We start from the raw sequence: 12895 nt of genomic DNA on the forward strand, positions 1-12895 counted from the left end.
TACTGGCTGAACTCATTCAACATTCTCATGTTGCCCCACAGTCATCTGAGTTGGTGACATCCAAGGAAATCTTTCCAAGCTTTAGCCTGCCTTAGCAGTTGTTGTCTTCCACATGGCCAACTCCTTGTATGATGGGCAAGCCCTGCCTCTACTGGGACAGATGTGCTGGGTGGCCCACTGATATTCAAGGAATAGTCACCTGTGTTCCCATGGAAATGGGGAGAGGGGGTGCCCAAAGGCCTCCGTAGCCTGTTTCTGCAGCCCCAGAACACCAGGGTCTGGGACCAAGCAAAGTGTGCAAAAAGCTATCATATTTGGTTCCCTCCCTGACTGGTCAGTCCCATTTACAGATCCCTATCAGAAGCCAGACACAAACCAAGCTTTGGTTAAAAGAGCCCATAGGATCTAAGCCTAGAAGGGAGATCAATGAAGGGTTGGGTGGAAGACAACAAGGAATGGAGGGGATTCAGGCAAACCGGACAAACACAAGTCCTGAGTGGCAGCTGATTGTTTCCTCACCCAGAATGTAAACTCAGTATTGTCACAGTCTTGCTTTTGAAGAAGGCAGAAATTCAGATTTTTATGTGCAAAATTCTTAGTTTTAAATGTCATCAATGAATCTAAATTTAAGAAATTAGCAAACAAACATACAAACAAACCATGAGAAGCCAACACCCCAGTTCTGAAGGCCACGATCAGGTGCCAGTGAATCCTGGCTTAGATGTGCCTTCAAGGCATGAGACTTAGCTCTGTGGGACAGCTCAAGCCTCTGTGGTGACTGTGAGGAAGAGTGTGAGCTGGTGGAGCAGTGGTCAGGGCTTTCTCCCTGAGGGTCTCCTTCCATATGAGAAAAACCAGCCCGGTAGTCCCTGCCCAGCAGAAACACAGCCATGGCTCAGTTTCCAGATTCTGCCTTTGAGGGCCTGGGGCTGGAGCTCTGAAGTCACTGCTTTTCAGGTCCCACTGCCCAAGCCCTGGGGGCTAACACAGCCCAGGGGTCCCAGGTGATGGTGACTGCCAATACCTACCACATATGATGGGAGTAAATATGGCCATGCCTTGGAATTGCTGTTTAGAAATGGTTTTGTTCAAGATGAGCCCTCCAAAACTGGGGAGAGAGCAGAGGGCAAATGATTAGTTTATCCTTGTAGGGGACCTGGTACACCTCTATACAAAATGTCTTATCAGAGGCACCTGGGTGGCTCAGTCGGTTGAGAGTCTGACTTCAGCTCAGGTCGTGATCTCATTATTCTGGAGTTTGAGCCCCACGTCAGGCTATATACTGACAGCTCAGAGCCCGGAGCCTGTTTAGGATTTTCTCTCTCTCTCTCTGCCCTTCCCCCAGTCATGCTTGCTGGCTCACTTGCTCTCGCAAAAATAAACAAATATTTAAAAAAAAATTTTTTTTTCAAAATGTCTTACCAGTTTCCTTTCTCAGTGTAGCAAACACTTTCCTGACCCCTACGCAAAATATCTGATAGACAGGCTGGTATCCACAGTGTCCTCTCCACCACGCACATGGTTCTCCACCTCTATTCTGAGCCTCAGCTGTTCCAGAAGGCCCATCAGATAATGTTAGCCCATTAAAAACAAGTTACAAACTCTCTGAGGCCACATAGCTGGCTGGACTCTCCCATGTGACAGCTCATGTACCACAATTGAACTGCTACTTTCCTGAGCAGTAAATGGAACCTGCATGAGAATCCACTTCTGCTCCTTGTTCTCAGAGATGCTGCAATAAGACCTTGCTCCTACCAGCCCCTGGAGTTCAGCAAAGACTGCCCTGCTCCTACAGTCCTGGCAAAGTTGGATCAGTTCATAAGAGGAGCCCAGGAGCTTTCTGGAATCAAAGACACCTGGACCATAACCACTTCTCCCTAAGATTCAAAGTTTGGAAAGCACCCCAGAAAGCACTGGGGTGGTGACCATCCAGGTCTACTAACAGAAAGGGCTCTGGAGAGTGAGGTTCAAGGGTGGAAGACCTGAGCTCAGCTGAAGGCCCAAGGGCCCAGGGGGACGAATCCCTCAGCCCCACTAGGTCCCACCAGCAGCCATGCTATGGAAATGGTATCCACAGAGCCATCACTGTAGGGCCAGGTGAGGGACCCCCTGAAGCCTAAACAGGGGAACTCTGGCAGCAGGGATGGGGGAGACAGGTGTCCTGCAGTGCCAAGAGGGGACAAGAGGTCCTGGCATCAGTGTGTTCATCTGATGTTTCCAGGTTCAGTTCTTCCTGGCTCTGATACTCCTGCAGTGGTAAACAGGACTGCCTCTCAGAATAAGGCCTAAGGTTCTTGGTGAGAGGGAAAGAGATGAAGAACAAAGAGGTATGACTCAACAACCAGCACCAGGACTTAGTGAAGGAGCCCACAGCAATGATTCCCTCCAACCATGATCAGCCAGAAAATGATTTAAACCCACATGATTTACATCCTCACCCTGGAGGCTTGGTGGCCTCAGGCCACTCTCCCTGTCTGCAGAGGCCAGACAGGGGTGGCATGGAGAGCAAAGGGGTGGTGGCAGCCCTCACTCATGCGCACCTGCTGATGACCATCGCTAGAATGATTGGGAACCACCCGAACTTCAGGATCCTCATGATGGGCGGGTTCTGCTTGACAATGAGGACCCACAAGGGGATCAGGGCCGTGAAGCTGATACAGACCAGCAGCATCAGGTATCGATTATCTGGGAGGAGAGAGAGAGAGAGACAGACAGACAGACAGACAGACAGACAGTGTGAGTGCCAGGGCACATGAGCATGGACTGTGGGGCCACAGTCTGGGCTGCAATGATTAGAGGTGGGCTTGGAGCTGAGGAGATGCTTCTGTCTCCGGTAGTTTAGGGTGGACAACCTACCATACTTCTAAAGATTTTGTCCATCTTATTAAGCAACTGGAAAAGCTCCTCTTTATCCTCAATTCCTGTCACAAGCCCCTTTACTTCTCTTTTTTGCTATTTTCCTGACATACATAACCTCTCCCATCTCCTTCCACCTCAACCTTATAATTATTATTATTATTATTAATGGTTACATTTATGGGATTGTGTCCACAGGCCAGCACTGTGCCCAGCACCTTCTGAGCACAAACTCATGTCATGTTCTCCATTCCCCCTCAGATGGGCATAGGAGAGACTACAGCATGAAGAGGTGGCCCACCAGCACCCGAGCCAGCATGCAGACATCAGGGCTACAGCCAGAGTTGGTTAATGATGCCAATCTGCTCCTGGCTGAGGCCAGCCTAAGGTGGCCTCCCCAGCATCTATGGGTCCCTCAGGGCTCAGACCACACCCAGCTTTGCAGCTACTTATGCCCCTGTGTCATCTTCTCTGCTTGTTGGAGCCAGCAGAACTCTGACGGTTCTGGGACACCTGACTGTTCCTGGAGCCAGGTCAGGGCCCCACATACCATCATTCTCACTCACTCCCTTCTTCCCTTATATTTTGTGTGTCACCTTCCCAATCACTCCAAACAAGACACCAGCTTTCTCTAGAGCTATCTTCTCACCCCCATCCCCACCTCTAAAGGACAGGCTCAGGTGGTGCACAGTCCTCTGCCAAGTGGACCCCAGCACGCAGAGGTGTGCAGGTAGGTCTGTGCCCCACATCCCATTTCTCTGAGCAGCATCATTAGGAGGACCCCTCCCCTCTTGTCTTTCTCTGCACTAAACAATCATGATTCATTCCTCTGCCATAGGGAGGCCGGTCTCCTTGGGCAGCTACATGGAAGCACAGGCCACAGTTGCTCAACTTGGACTACAGACAAAGTAACTCATCATGGATGGGGCCAGCCTTTCGCCATCCCAGGAGGAGGGAGACAGGCCCAGGAAGCTCTAAGCAAGTCTCAAAAGCTCTAGGAAGCAGCAGCCTACAGGAGTGCTGCTTTTAGGACATTTTTTCAGTCTGATTTTTCTAGAATGATTCAGGAGCCCTGGAAGAGGCTCCACTTCATACTTTCCCACCACCATGATGAATACTTCCCCCACACAAGGCTTGTCTTCCCAACTACACTGACAGGTGACACAGTCAACAGCTCATTCTTCATCAGTGAAGATTTATCTCATATGTGCCAGGCCCAGTGAACCTGTAAGTGCACCCAAGATAAATTCAGTCTAATTTGAGGGACGGACAACCCAACAATGATTCAACAGCTACTAAGTCATGTGTTGCAACATGCACAGTAGGGCAGAGAAGAAGGGTCTGGAAACACCAGTGACCCAAATTTGTTTTATAAGTAAAACTCGATTAACCAACCCACACACAAGTCTTGTTTTAAATTCACTACGGTTTAAAGATAAAATTAGGTCATCTTATCATTAGATCTTCATTGCCACTTACAGGAACTTTGAGGATCTCCCAATCATCAAACAGTATTGGTGGCAGGCAGTTCCTGGGGTGACAAGGAGCTGGTCCCAGAGCTGAGAGGGAGAGGGTCTCAATGCCCAGACACACTAAATCACAGGTATTCTGTCAGTCTGCTTCAGCTGCCAGCATGTAAGCACTGGGTGATTTCTCTTGCTCCGGAGTCTGAGTTCCCACAGGGCAACGATAAGCCAGAGCTTCGCTGTGTCTGTGCCTGTGTCTAGGTATTTCCTCCAAATAAGTGTCACCACATTCCCCACTGCTGTCCACCATCTTCTTCACTGTCCACTCCACTCACTGATGCCACCTGCCCCCAGGTACTTGGGGTTATGACCATGCACAGAATCAACACTTACTAGATCCAAACAACTGTGGGCAGCCAGCTTAGGTGGAAAGCAAAAACTGTGATGCTCAGAGGGGAGTAGTCAGCAGGTGAGAACCATCTGGGGAAGGGAGATGCTACCTGTCCACAATGCCCAGGGCAGAACATGTTCAGTGTGCCCCCAGGGCAGATCTAGGGAGACCCCTGGTGGAGTCAGAGCCTCTGGCCACAAGGGTCTGTCATACAAGAGGTGTGAACGCCTTCCTTGGCTGATGACCAGGGCACTGGGCCACCTTCTGAGGAGACCTGGGCTTTTCCTGCCTCACACCAGCAGGGAGAGCATATGCTGCTGCCCATGGCTATGACATGCCTCCTTGGGAGTCCCTTCCCAGCTGGTTTGTATGTGTCTGGTGTGACACATGCCTTACCCATGGAGGGTCTGTTAACCTATGAGGGTGCACTGAAGTGGCCAGGCCATCCTTTGGCCCTCCCTGGTCTCCTTGCATACCCCTGCCCTAAGGTGGAGACTGAACTTATCTGCTGACCTGAGTGGATGGGAGAGCTTGCTGTTTGCCGACATTGGACCCAGCCTTGTTCGTGTGCCCCACCTCAAGGGGTACCTCTTACCTTTGTGTTTATAGAAGAAGCTGCTAACAAAGGCCAGGATGGACAACGTGATGAGGTCTCCCAGGCTGGCAGCAATGGGCGTGGCAATGTTGTCTGGATTGACCCCAAGCTTCCGAGCACCAATTACTATGCAGACCATCAGCATTCCTGCAGGGAGGTGGCAGAAGAAACTCAAAGCACAGGATGAGAAAGTGGTCGGGAGGCTGCTCAGTAACTTGCTTCTATCCACACAGCCCTCCCCTGGAGCCAGGCTGCCCTAACACTCAGTTTCCCCACTATGCTGAAGCCTGAGAAGGCTGCAGTAGGGTGGACCCTGCGACTTGCGGGCGTGGTGTTCAGCAGCCTGAAAGATTTGATGATACACTCAAACCCATGGGGGAGACAGCAGGGAGGTGGTTCCTGGGCTCCCAAACCAGAAACTACAGATGTGAAGCTCACAGCTGCTCCCTGACAGGAAGAAGACTCCAAAACCGCTCTGAGCAACAGAGCCCCAGGGGCAGAGCACAGCCTCTTGTGTCTGTCGGGGTCCCTGGGGACACAGGTGCCCCAGTGGGATTAGCCACGTGAGAGGTTTGTTAGGGACAAAGCCTGTGAGGAGGAATGGGGGGCCACAAGGGTGTTGGGAGAGCCACAAGATGGCATGTAGGCCACCCGCAGTGGGAGACAGGAAGGCAGGCAGGGGAAGCACATGCAGACTACAGCACAGCACAGCGGGTCCACATCTCTGGGGAACAGGCCCATCTCAGGATCCTGGCAGGGCCACCACTGGGTGAAGGCAGCAGGTAACCTCTAACAGTGGGGAGTGGGGGTAAATTTTTGGGTATCGCACTGGAAACCCGAGAGACACATTCTCGTGGCCTCTATACCTCCCTGGGTCCTATTTTGTGTTCTGACTCTGTGTTCTGAGATGACTGTCACATGCAATCTTCCAGCCCTCATCTACTGCCTAGGACTTAATCCAACAGCATTGGGGGCTCCCGGGTGGCTCAGTCAGTTAAGCGTCCAACTCTTGGTTTTGACTCAGGTCGTGATCTCATGGTTTGTGGGGTCAAGCCCCATGTCAGGCTCTGTGATGACAGCATGGAGCCTGCTTGGGATTCTCTCTCTTTCTCCCTCTCCCTCTACCCCTCCCCTGCTTAAGCTTGTACCACTCACTCTTTCTTTCTCTCAAAATAAATAAATAAACATTTTTTAAAAAGACACATTTTATCTTGGCTCTTGGTGTTTTAATACTCACTACTCTGTAACTCTAAATATAATTAGAATTATCACCTCAAGGCCTACTAACACTGCTGCCACTGGCCACAGTTTGTGCCCTATTTTGTGACCAGGTCATAGCTACTTTATCTCTTTTGAAATGCCAGTTCTAAGTGAGGTTGAGTCTGTGTGGCTGGTGGTCTGGTGAAAAATAGGGACTCCATAGAAACCACCAGTTTGAGAGCACTTATTAAAAACCACCACCACCACCTGGCTTTATAGCAGTCATGCTTAGGTCACACTATGAGCCACCAGCCATGCTCCTCAACTTCTACACATCTTTGGACAACCCAGTTTATGTCCATGCTGCTGAACTTCACCCCTCATCTATGCTTCACTTTCCTCATCTGGAAAATGGGGAGCTAGGAATGACATTCTCTACAAGACTCCACAGGAACAGGGCTGGCCTCTGGAATCATCGGATTGTCTTGTTTTCAGAGACTTCATATCAAGTATCTCTTGGGCTCTATTTCTCCACAAGGTGTGGCATACTCATTCTTCTCTTCCCTTGGATAGACTGAGTGATGGCGTCCTAGCCCCTGCCTCATGTGCACAGGCACAGGTACATGACCAGGAGCCGTCTGCCCAGGGAAGTGCACTTTATGAATTTGCTCCTGGGTTTCTGCACTCTTACCCTCCATCCCGATTATATACACTAGCACAGGAAGGAAGAGAAACCACTAAATAACCCGCCACATTATCCTTACAGAGAGCTGAGCTCAAAGGTGTTTCATGAGCAGTTGAAGAACAGAAGAGTAAATGCAAATCCAATTCCCAGTTAGCACTTATTCTTTCTTATACGTGCACATTGTTTGCGAGAGACACTCAGACATGCAGTCCAGAAGAGAACCAAAATGAAGTCCACTCATTTAGCAAACATTTGGCAGCTGGTAATATGCCTATTTTAGGTGTTGAAAATAGCCATCAGGCTCTGGGCTCATACAGTAAATGCTTGTTGGGTAGAGGGACAGCACACAAGTAAGTGAACAAGCATTTGAAGTAAAAAACAGGACATGAAAAGAAAGCAGGACTATGAATGGGGGCGTGATGCTAGAGAGCTGATCAGAGAGGCTTCAAAAAGGAGACACTTGCACTTAGCTAAAATTTGCTATGTGCGACTTTCGGGGAAGATGGCGGCGTAGGAGGACGCTGGGCTCACTGCGTGTCCTGCTGATCACTTAGATTCCACCTACACCTGCCTAACTAACCCAGAAAACCACCAGAAGACTAGCAGAATGGAGTATCTGGAGCCCAGCGCAGACGAGAGGCCCATGGAAGAGGGTAGGAAGGGCGGCGAGGCGGTGCACCTGCACGGACTGGCGGGAGGGAGCTGGGGCGGTAGGGCGGCCCGCCGGCCAAGCAGAGCCCCCAAGTCTGGCTGGCAAAAGCGGAGGGGCCAGACGGAGTGTGTTCCGACAGCAAGCGGGACTTAGCACCTGGGAGGTCATAAGTTAACAACTCTGCTCAGAAAGCGGGAAGGCTGGAGGACAAAGGGAGGGACAGTTGCTGAGCCCCGGGATGACAGAGCTCAGTTTGACGGGGAACAAAGGCGCTCGCCAGGGCCATCTCCCTTGCCCATCCCCCAGCCAAAATCCCAAAGGGAACCAGTTCCTGCCAGGGAAGTTGCTCGCTCTGCGCAAATACCCAACACTGTGCTTCTGCGGAGCCACCCCTCCGGCAGCGGGTCTGACTCCCTCCAGCTGCCACAGGGCCCCTCCTGAAGTGGATCACCTAAGGAGAAGTGAGCTAAGCCTGCCCCTCCTGCCCCCGTGCACCTTGCCTACCCACCCCAGCTAATACGCCAGATCCCCAGCACCACAAGCCTGGCAGTGTGCAAGTAGCCCAGACGGGCCACACCACCCCACAGTGAATCCCGCCCCTAGGAGAGGGGAAGAGAAGGCACACACCAGTCTGACTGTGGCCCCAGCAGTGGGCTGGGGGCAGACATCAGGTCTGACTGTGGCCCCGCCCACCAAATCCAGTTATACACCACAGCACAGGGGAAGTGCCCTGCAGGTCCTCACCACTCCAGGGACTATCCAAAATGACCAAGTGGAAGAATTCCCCTCAGAAGAATCTCCAGGAAATAACAACAGCCAATGAACTGATCAAAAAGGATTTAAATTATAACGGAAAGTGAATTTAGAATAATAGTCATAAAATTAATCGCTGGGCTTGAAAACAGTATAGAGGACAGCAGAGAATCTCTTGCTACAGAGATCAAGGGACTCAGGAACAGTCACCAGGAGCTGAAAAACGCTTTAAACGAAATGCAAAACAAAATGGAAACCACGACGGCTCGGATTGAAAAGGCAGAGGAGAGAATAGGTGAACTAGAAGATAAAGTTATGGAAAAAGAGGAAGCTGAGAGAAAGATAAAAAAAATCCAGGAGTATGAGGGGAAAATTAGAGAAATAAGTGATACACTAAAAAGAAATATATACGCATAATAGGTATCTCAGAGGAGGAAGAGACAGGGAAAGGTGCTGAAGGGGTACTTGAAGAAATAATAGCTGAGAACTTCCCTGAACTAGGGAAGGAAAAAGGCATTGAAATCCAAGAGGCACAGAGAACTCCCTTCAGACGTAACTTGAATCGATCTTCTGCACGACATATCATAGTGAAACTGGCAAAATACAAGGATAAAGAGAAAATTCTGAAAGCAGCAAGGGGTAAACTTGCCCTAACATATAAAGGGAGACCTATAAGACTCGTGACTGATCTCTCTTTTGAAACTTTGCAGGCCAGAAAGGATTGGCACGAGATCTTTAATTTGCTGAACAGGAAAAATATGCAGCCGAGAATCCTTTATCCAAAAGTCTGTCACTTAGAATAGAAGGAGAGATAAAGGTCTTCCCAAACAAACAAAAACTGAAGGAATTTGTCACCACTAAACCAGCCCTACAAGAGATCCTAAGGGGCATCCTGTGAGACAAAGTAACAGAGACATCACTACAAGCATAAATCATACAGACATCACAATGACTCTAAACCTGTATCTTTCTATAATAACACTGAATGTAAATGGATTAAATGCACCAACCAAAAGACATAGGGTATCAGAATGGATAAAAAACCAAGACCCATCTATTTGCTGTCTACAAGAGACTCATTTTAGATCTGAGGACACCTTTAGATTGAGAGTGAGGGGATGGAGAACTATTTATCATCCTACCGGAAGCCAAAAGAAAGCTGCAGTAGCCATACTTATATCAGACAAACTAGACTTTAAATTAAAGGCTGTAACAAGAGATGAAGAAGGGCATTATATAATAATTACAGGGTCTATCCACCAGGAAGAGCTAACAATTATAAATGTCTATGCGCCGAATACCGGAGCCCCCAAATATATAAAACAATTACTCATAAACATAAGCAACCTTATTGATAAGAATGTGGTAATTGCAGGGGACTTTAACACTCCACTTACAGAAATGGACAGATCATCTAGACACACGGTCAATAAAGAAACAAGGGCCCTGAATGATACATTGGATCAGATGGACTTGACAGATATATTTAGAACTCTGCTTCCCAAAGCAACAGAATATACTTTCTTCTCGAGTGCACATGGAACATTCTCCAAGATAGATCATATACTGGGTCCCAAAACAGCCCTTCATAAGTATACAAGAATTGAGATCATACCATGCATACTTTCAGACCACAATGCTATGAAGCTATGAATCAACCACAGGAAAAAGTCTGGAAAACCTCCAAAAGCATGGAGGTTAAAGAACACCCTACTAACGAATGAGTGGGTCAACCAGGCAATTAGAGAAGAAATCAAAAAATATATGGAAACAAATGAAAATGAAAATACAACAATCCAAACGCTTTGGGATGCAGTGAAGGCAGTCCTGAGAGGAAAATACATCGCAATCCAGGCCTATCTCAAGAAACAAGAAAAATCCCAAATACAAAATCTAACAGCACACCTAAAGGAAATAGAAGCAGAACAGCAAAGGAAGCCTAAACCCCGCAGAAGAAGAGAAATAATAAAGATCAGAGCAGAAATAAACAATATAGAATCTAAAAAAACTGTAGAGCAGATTAACAAAACCAAGAGTTGGTTTTTTGAAAAAATTAACAAAATTGATAAACTTCTAGCCAGGCTTCTCAAAAAGAAAAGGGAGATGACCCAAATAGATAAAATCATGAATGAAAATGGAATTATTACAACCAATCCCTCAGAGATACAAACAATTATCAGGGAATACTATGAAAAATTATAGGCCAACAAACTGGACAACCTGGAAGAAATGGACAAATTCCTAAATACCCACACTCTTCCAAAACTCAATCAGGAGGAAATAGAAAGCTTGAACAAACACATAACCAGCAAAGAAATTGAAACGGTTATCAAAAATCTCCCAACAAATAAGAGTCCAGGACCAGATGGCTTCCCAGGGGAGTTCTACCAGACGTTTAAAGCAGAGATAATACCTATCCTTCTCAAGCTATTCCAAGAAGTAGAAAGGGAAGGAAAACTTCCAGACTCATTCCATGAAGCCAGTATTACTTTGATTCCTAAACCAGACAGAGACCCAGTAAAAAAAGAGAACTACAGGCCAATATCGCTGATGAATATGGATGCAAAACTTCTCAATAAGATACTAGCAAATCGAATTCAACAGCATATAAAAAGAATTATTCACCATGATCAAGTGGGATTCATTCCTGGAATGCAGGGCTGGTTCAACACTCACAAATCAATCAACGTGATACATCACATTAATAAAAGAAAAGATAAGAACCATATGATCCTGTCAATCGATGCAGAAAAGGCCTTTGACAAAATCCAGCACCCTTTCTTTATAAAAACCCTTGAGAAAGTCGGGATAGAAGGAACATACTTAAACATCATAAAAGCCATTTATGAAAAGCCCACAGCTAACATCATCCTCAATGGGGAAAAACTGTGAGCTTTTTCCCTGAGATCAGGAACATGACAGGGATGCCCACTCTCACCGCTGTTGTTTAACATAGTGTTGGAAGTTCTAGCATCAGCAATCAGACAACAAAAGGAAATCAAAGGCATCCAAATTGGCAAAGATGAAGTCAAGCTTTCGCTTTTTGCAGATGACATGATATTATACATGGAAAATCCGATAGACTACACCAAAAGTCTGCTAGGACTGATACATAAATTCAGCAAAGTTGCAGGATACAAAATCAATGTACAGAAATCAGTTGCATTCTTATACACTAACAATGAAGCAACAGAAAGACAAATAAAGAAACTGATCCCATTCACAATTGCACCAAGAAGCATAAAATACCTAGGGACAAATCTAACCAAAGATGTAAAAGATCTGTATGCTGAAAAGTATAGAAAGCTTATGAAGGAAATTGAAGAAGATATAAAGAAGTGGAAAGACATTCCATGCTCATGGATTGGGAGAATAAATATTGTCAAAATGTCAATACTACCCAAAGCTATCTACACATTCAATGCAATCCCAATCCAAATTGCACCAGCATTCTTCTCGAAACTAGAACAAGCAATCCTAAAATTCATATGGAAACACAAAAGGCCCCGAATAGCCAAAGTAATTTTGAAGAAGACCAAAGCAGGAGGCATCACAATCCCAGACTTTAGCCTCTACTACAAAGCTGTAATCATCAAGACAGCATGGTATTGGCACAAAAACAGACACATAGACCAATGGAATAGAATCGAAACCCCAGAACTAGACCCACAAACGTATGGCCAACTCATCTTTGACAAAGCAGGAAAGAACATCCAATGGAAAAAAGACAGTCTCTTTAACAAATGGTGCTGGGAGAACTGGACAGCAACATGCAGAAGGTTGAAACTAGACCACTTTCTCCCACCATTCACAAAAATAAACTCAAAATGGATAAAGGACCCGAATGTGAGACAGGAAACCATCAAAACCTTAGAGGAGAAAGCAGGAAAAGACCTCTCTGACCTCAGCCGTAGCAGTCTCTTACTCGACACATCCCCAAAGGCAAGGGAATTAAAAGCAAAAATGAATTACTGGGACCTTATGAAGATAAAAAGCTTCTGCACAGCAAAGGAAACAACCAACAAAACTAAAAGGCAACCAACGGAATGGGAAAAGATATTTGCAAATGACATATCGGACAAAGGGCTAGTATCCAAAATCTATAAAGAGCTCACCAAACTCCACACCCGAAAAACAAATAACCCAGTGAAGAAATGGGCAGAAAACATGAATAGACACTTCTCTAAAGAAGACATCCGGATGGCCAACAGGAACATGAAAAGGTGCTCAACATTGCTCCTCATCAGGGAAATACAAATCAAAACCACACTCAGATATCACCTCACGCCAGTCAGAG

General features: G+C 47.0%; 1 protein-coding gene across 24 annotated transcripts in view; it reads right to left on the bottom strand.

Annotated features, from left to right (window-relative positions):
• Positions 1 to 12895, bottom strand: part of SLC41A3 (solute carrier family 41 member 3) — a 174450-nt gene that overhangs the window by 88191 nt on the left and 73364 nt on the right. For 23 of the 24 annotated variants that reach the window (XR_008296962.1, XR_008296961.1, XM_053218812.1 and 20 more), the window contains 3 exons: positions 5309 to 5455; positions 2541 to 2685; positions 1029 to 1108 (listed from right to left, as the gene is read on the bottom strand). Coding sequence is in view for 22 of the 24 variants with exons in the window: in XM_053218812.1 (XP_053074787.1) it covers positions 1029 to 1108; positions 2541 to 2685; positions 5309 to 5455 (372 nt within the window). In the remaining 2 variants the exon portion in view is untranslated. The remainder of the gene's footprint in view (positions 1 to 1028; positions 1109 to 2540; positions 2686 to 5308; positions 5456 to 12895) is intronic. The other variant, XM_053218813.1, reaches the window with a different exon arrangement.

Source organism: Acinonyx jubatus, chromosome A2 (assembly GCF_027475565.1).
Source record: "Acinonyx jubatus isolate Ajub_Pintada_27869175 chromosome A2, VMU_Ajub_asm_v1.0, whole genome shotgun sequence".
NCBI classification, from domain to species: domain Eukaryota; kingdom Metazoa; phylum Chordata; class Mammalia; order Carnivora; family Felidae; genus Acinonyx; species Acinonyx jubatus.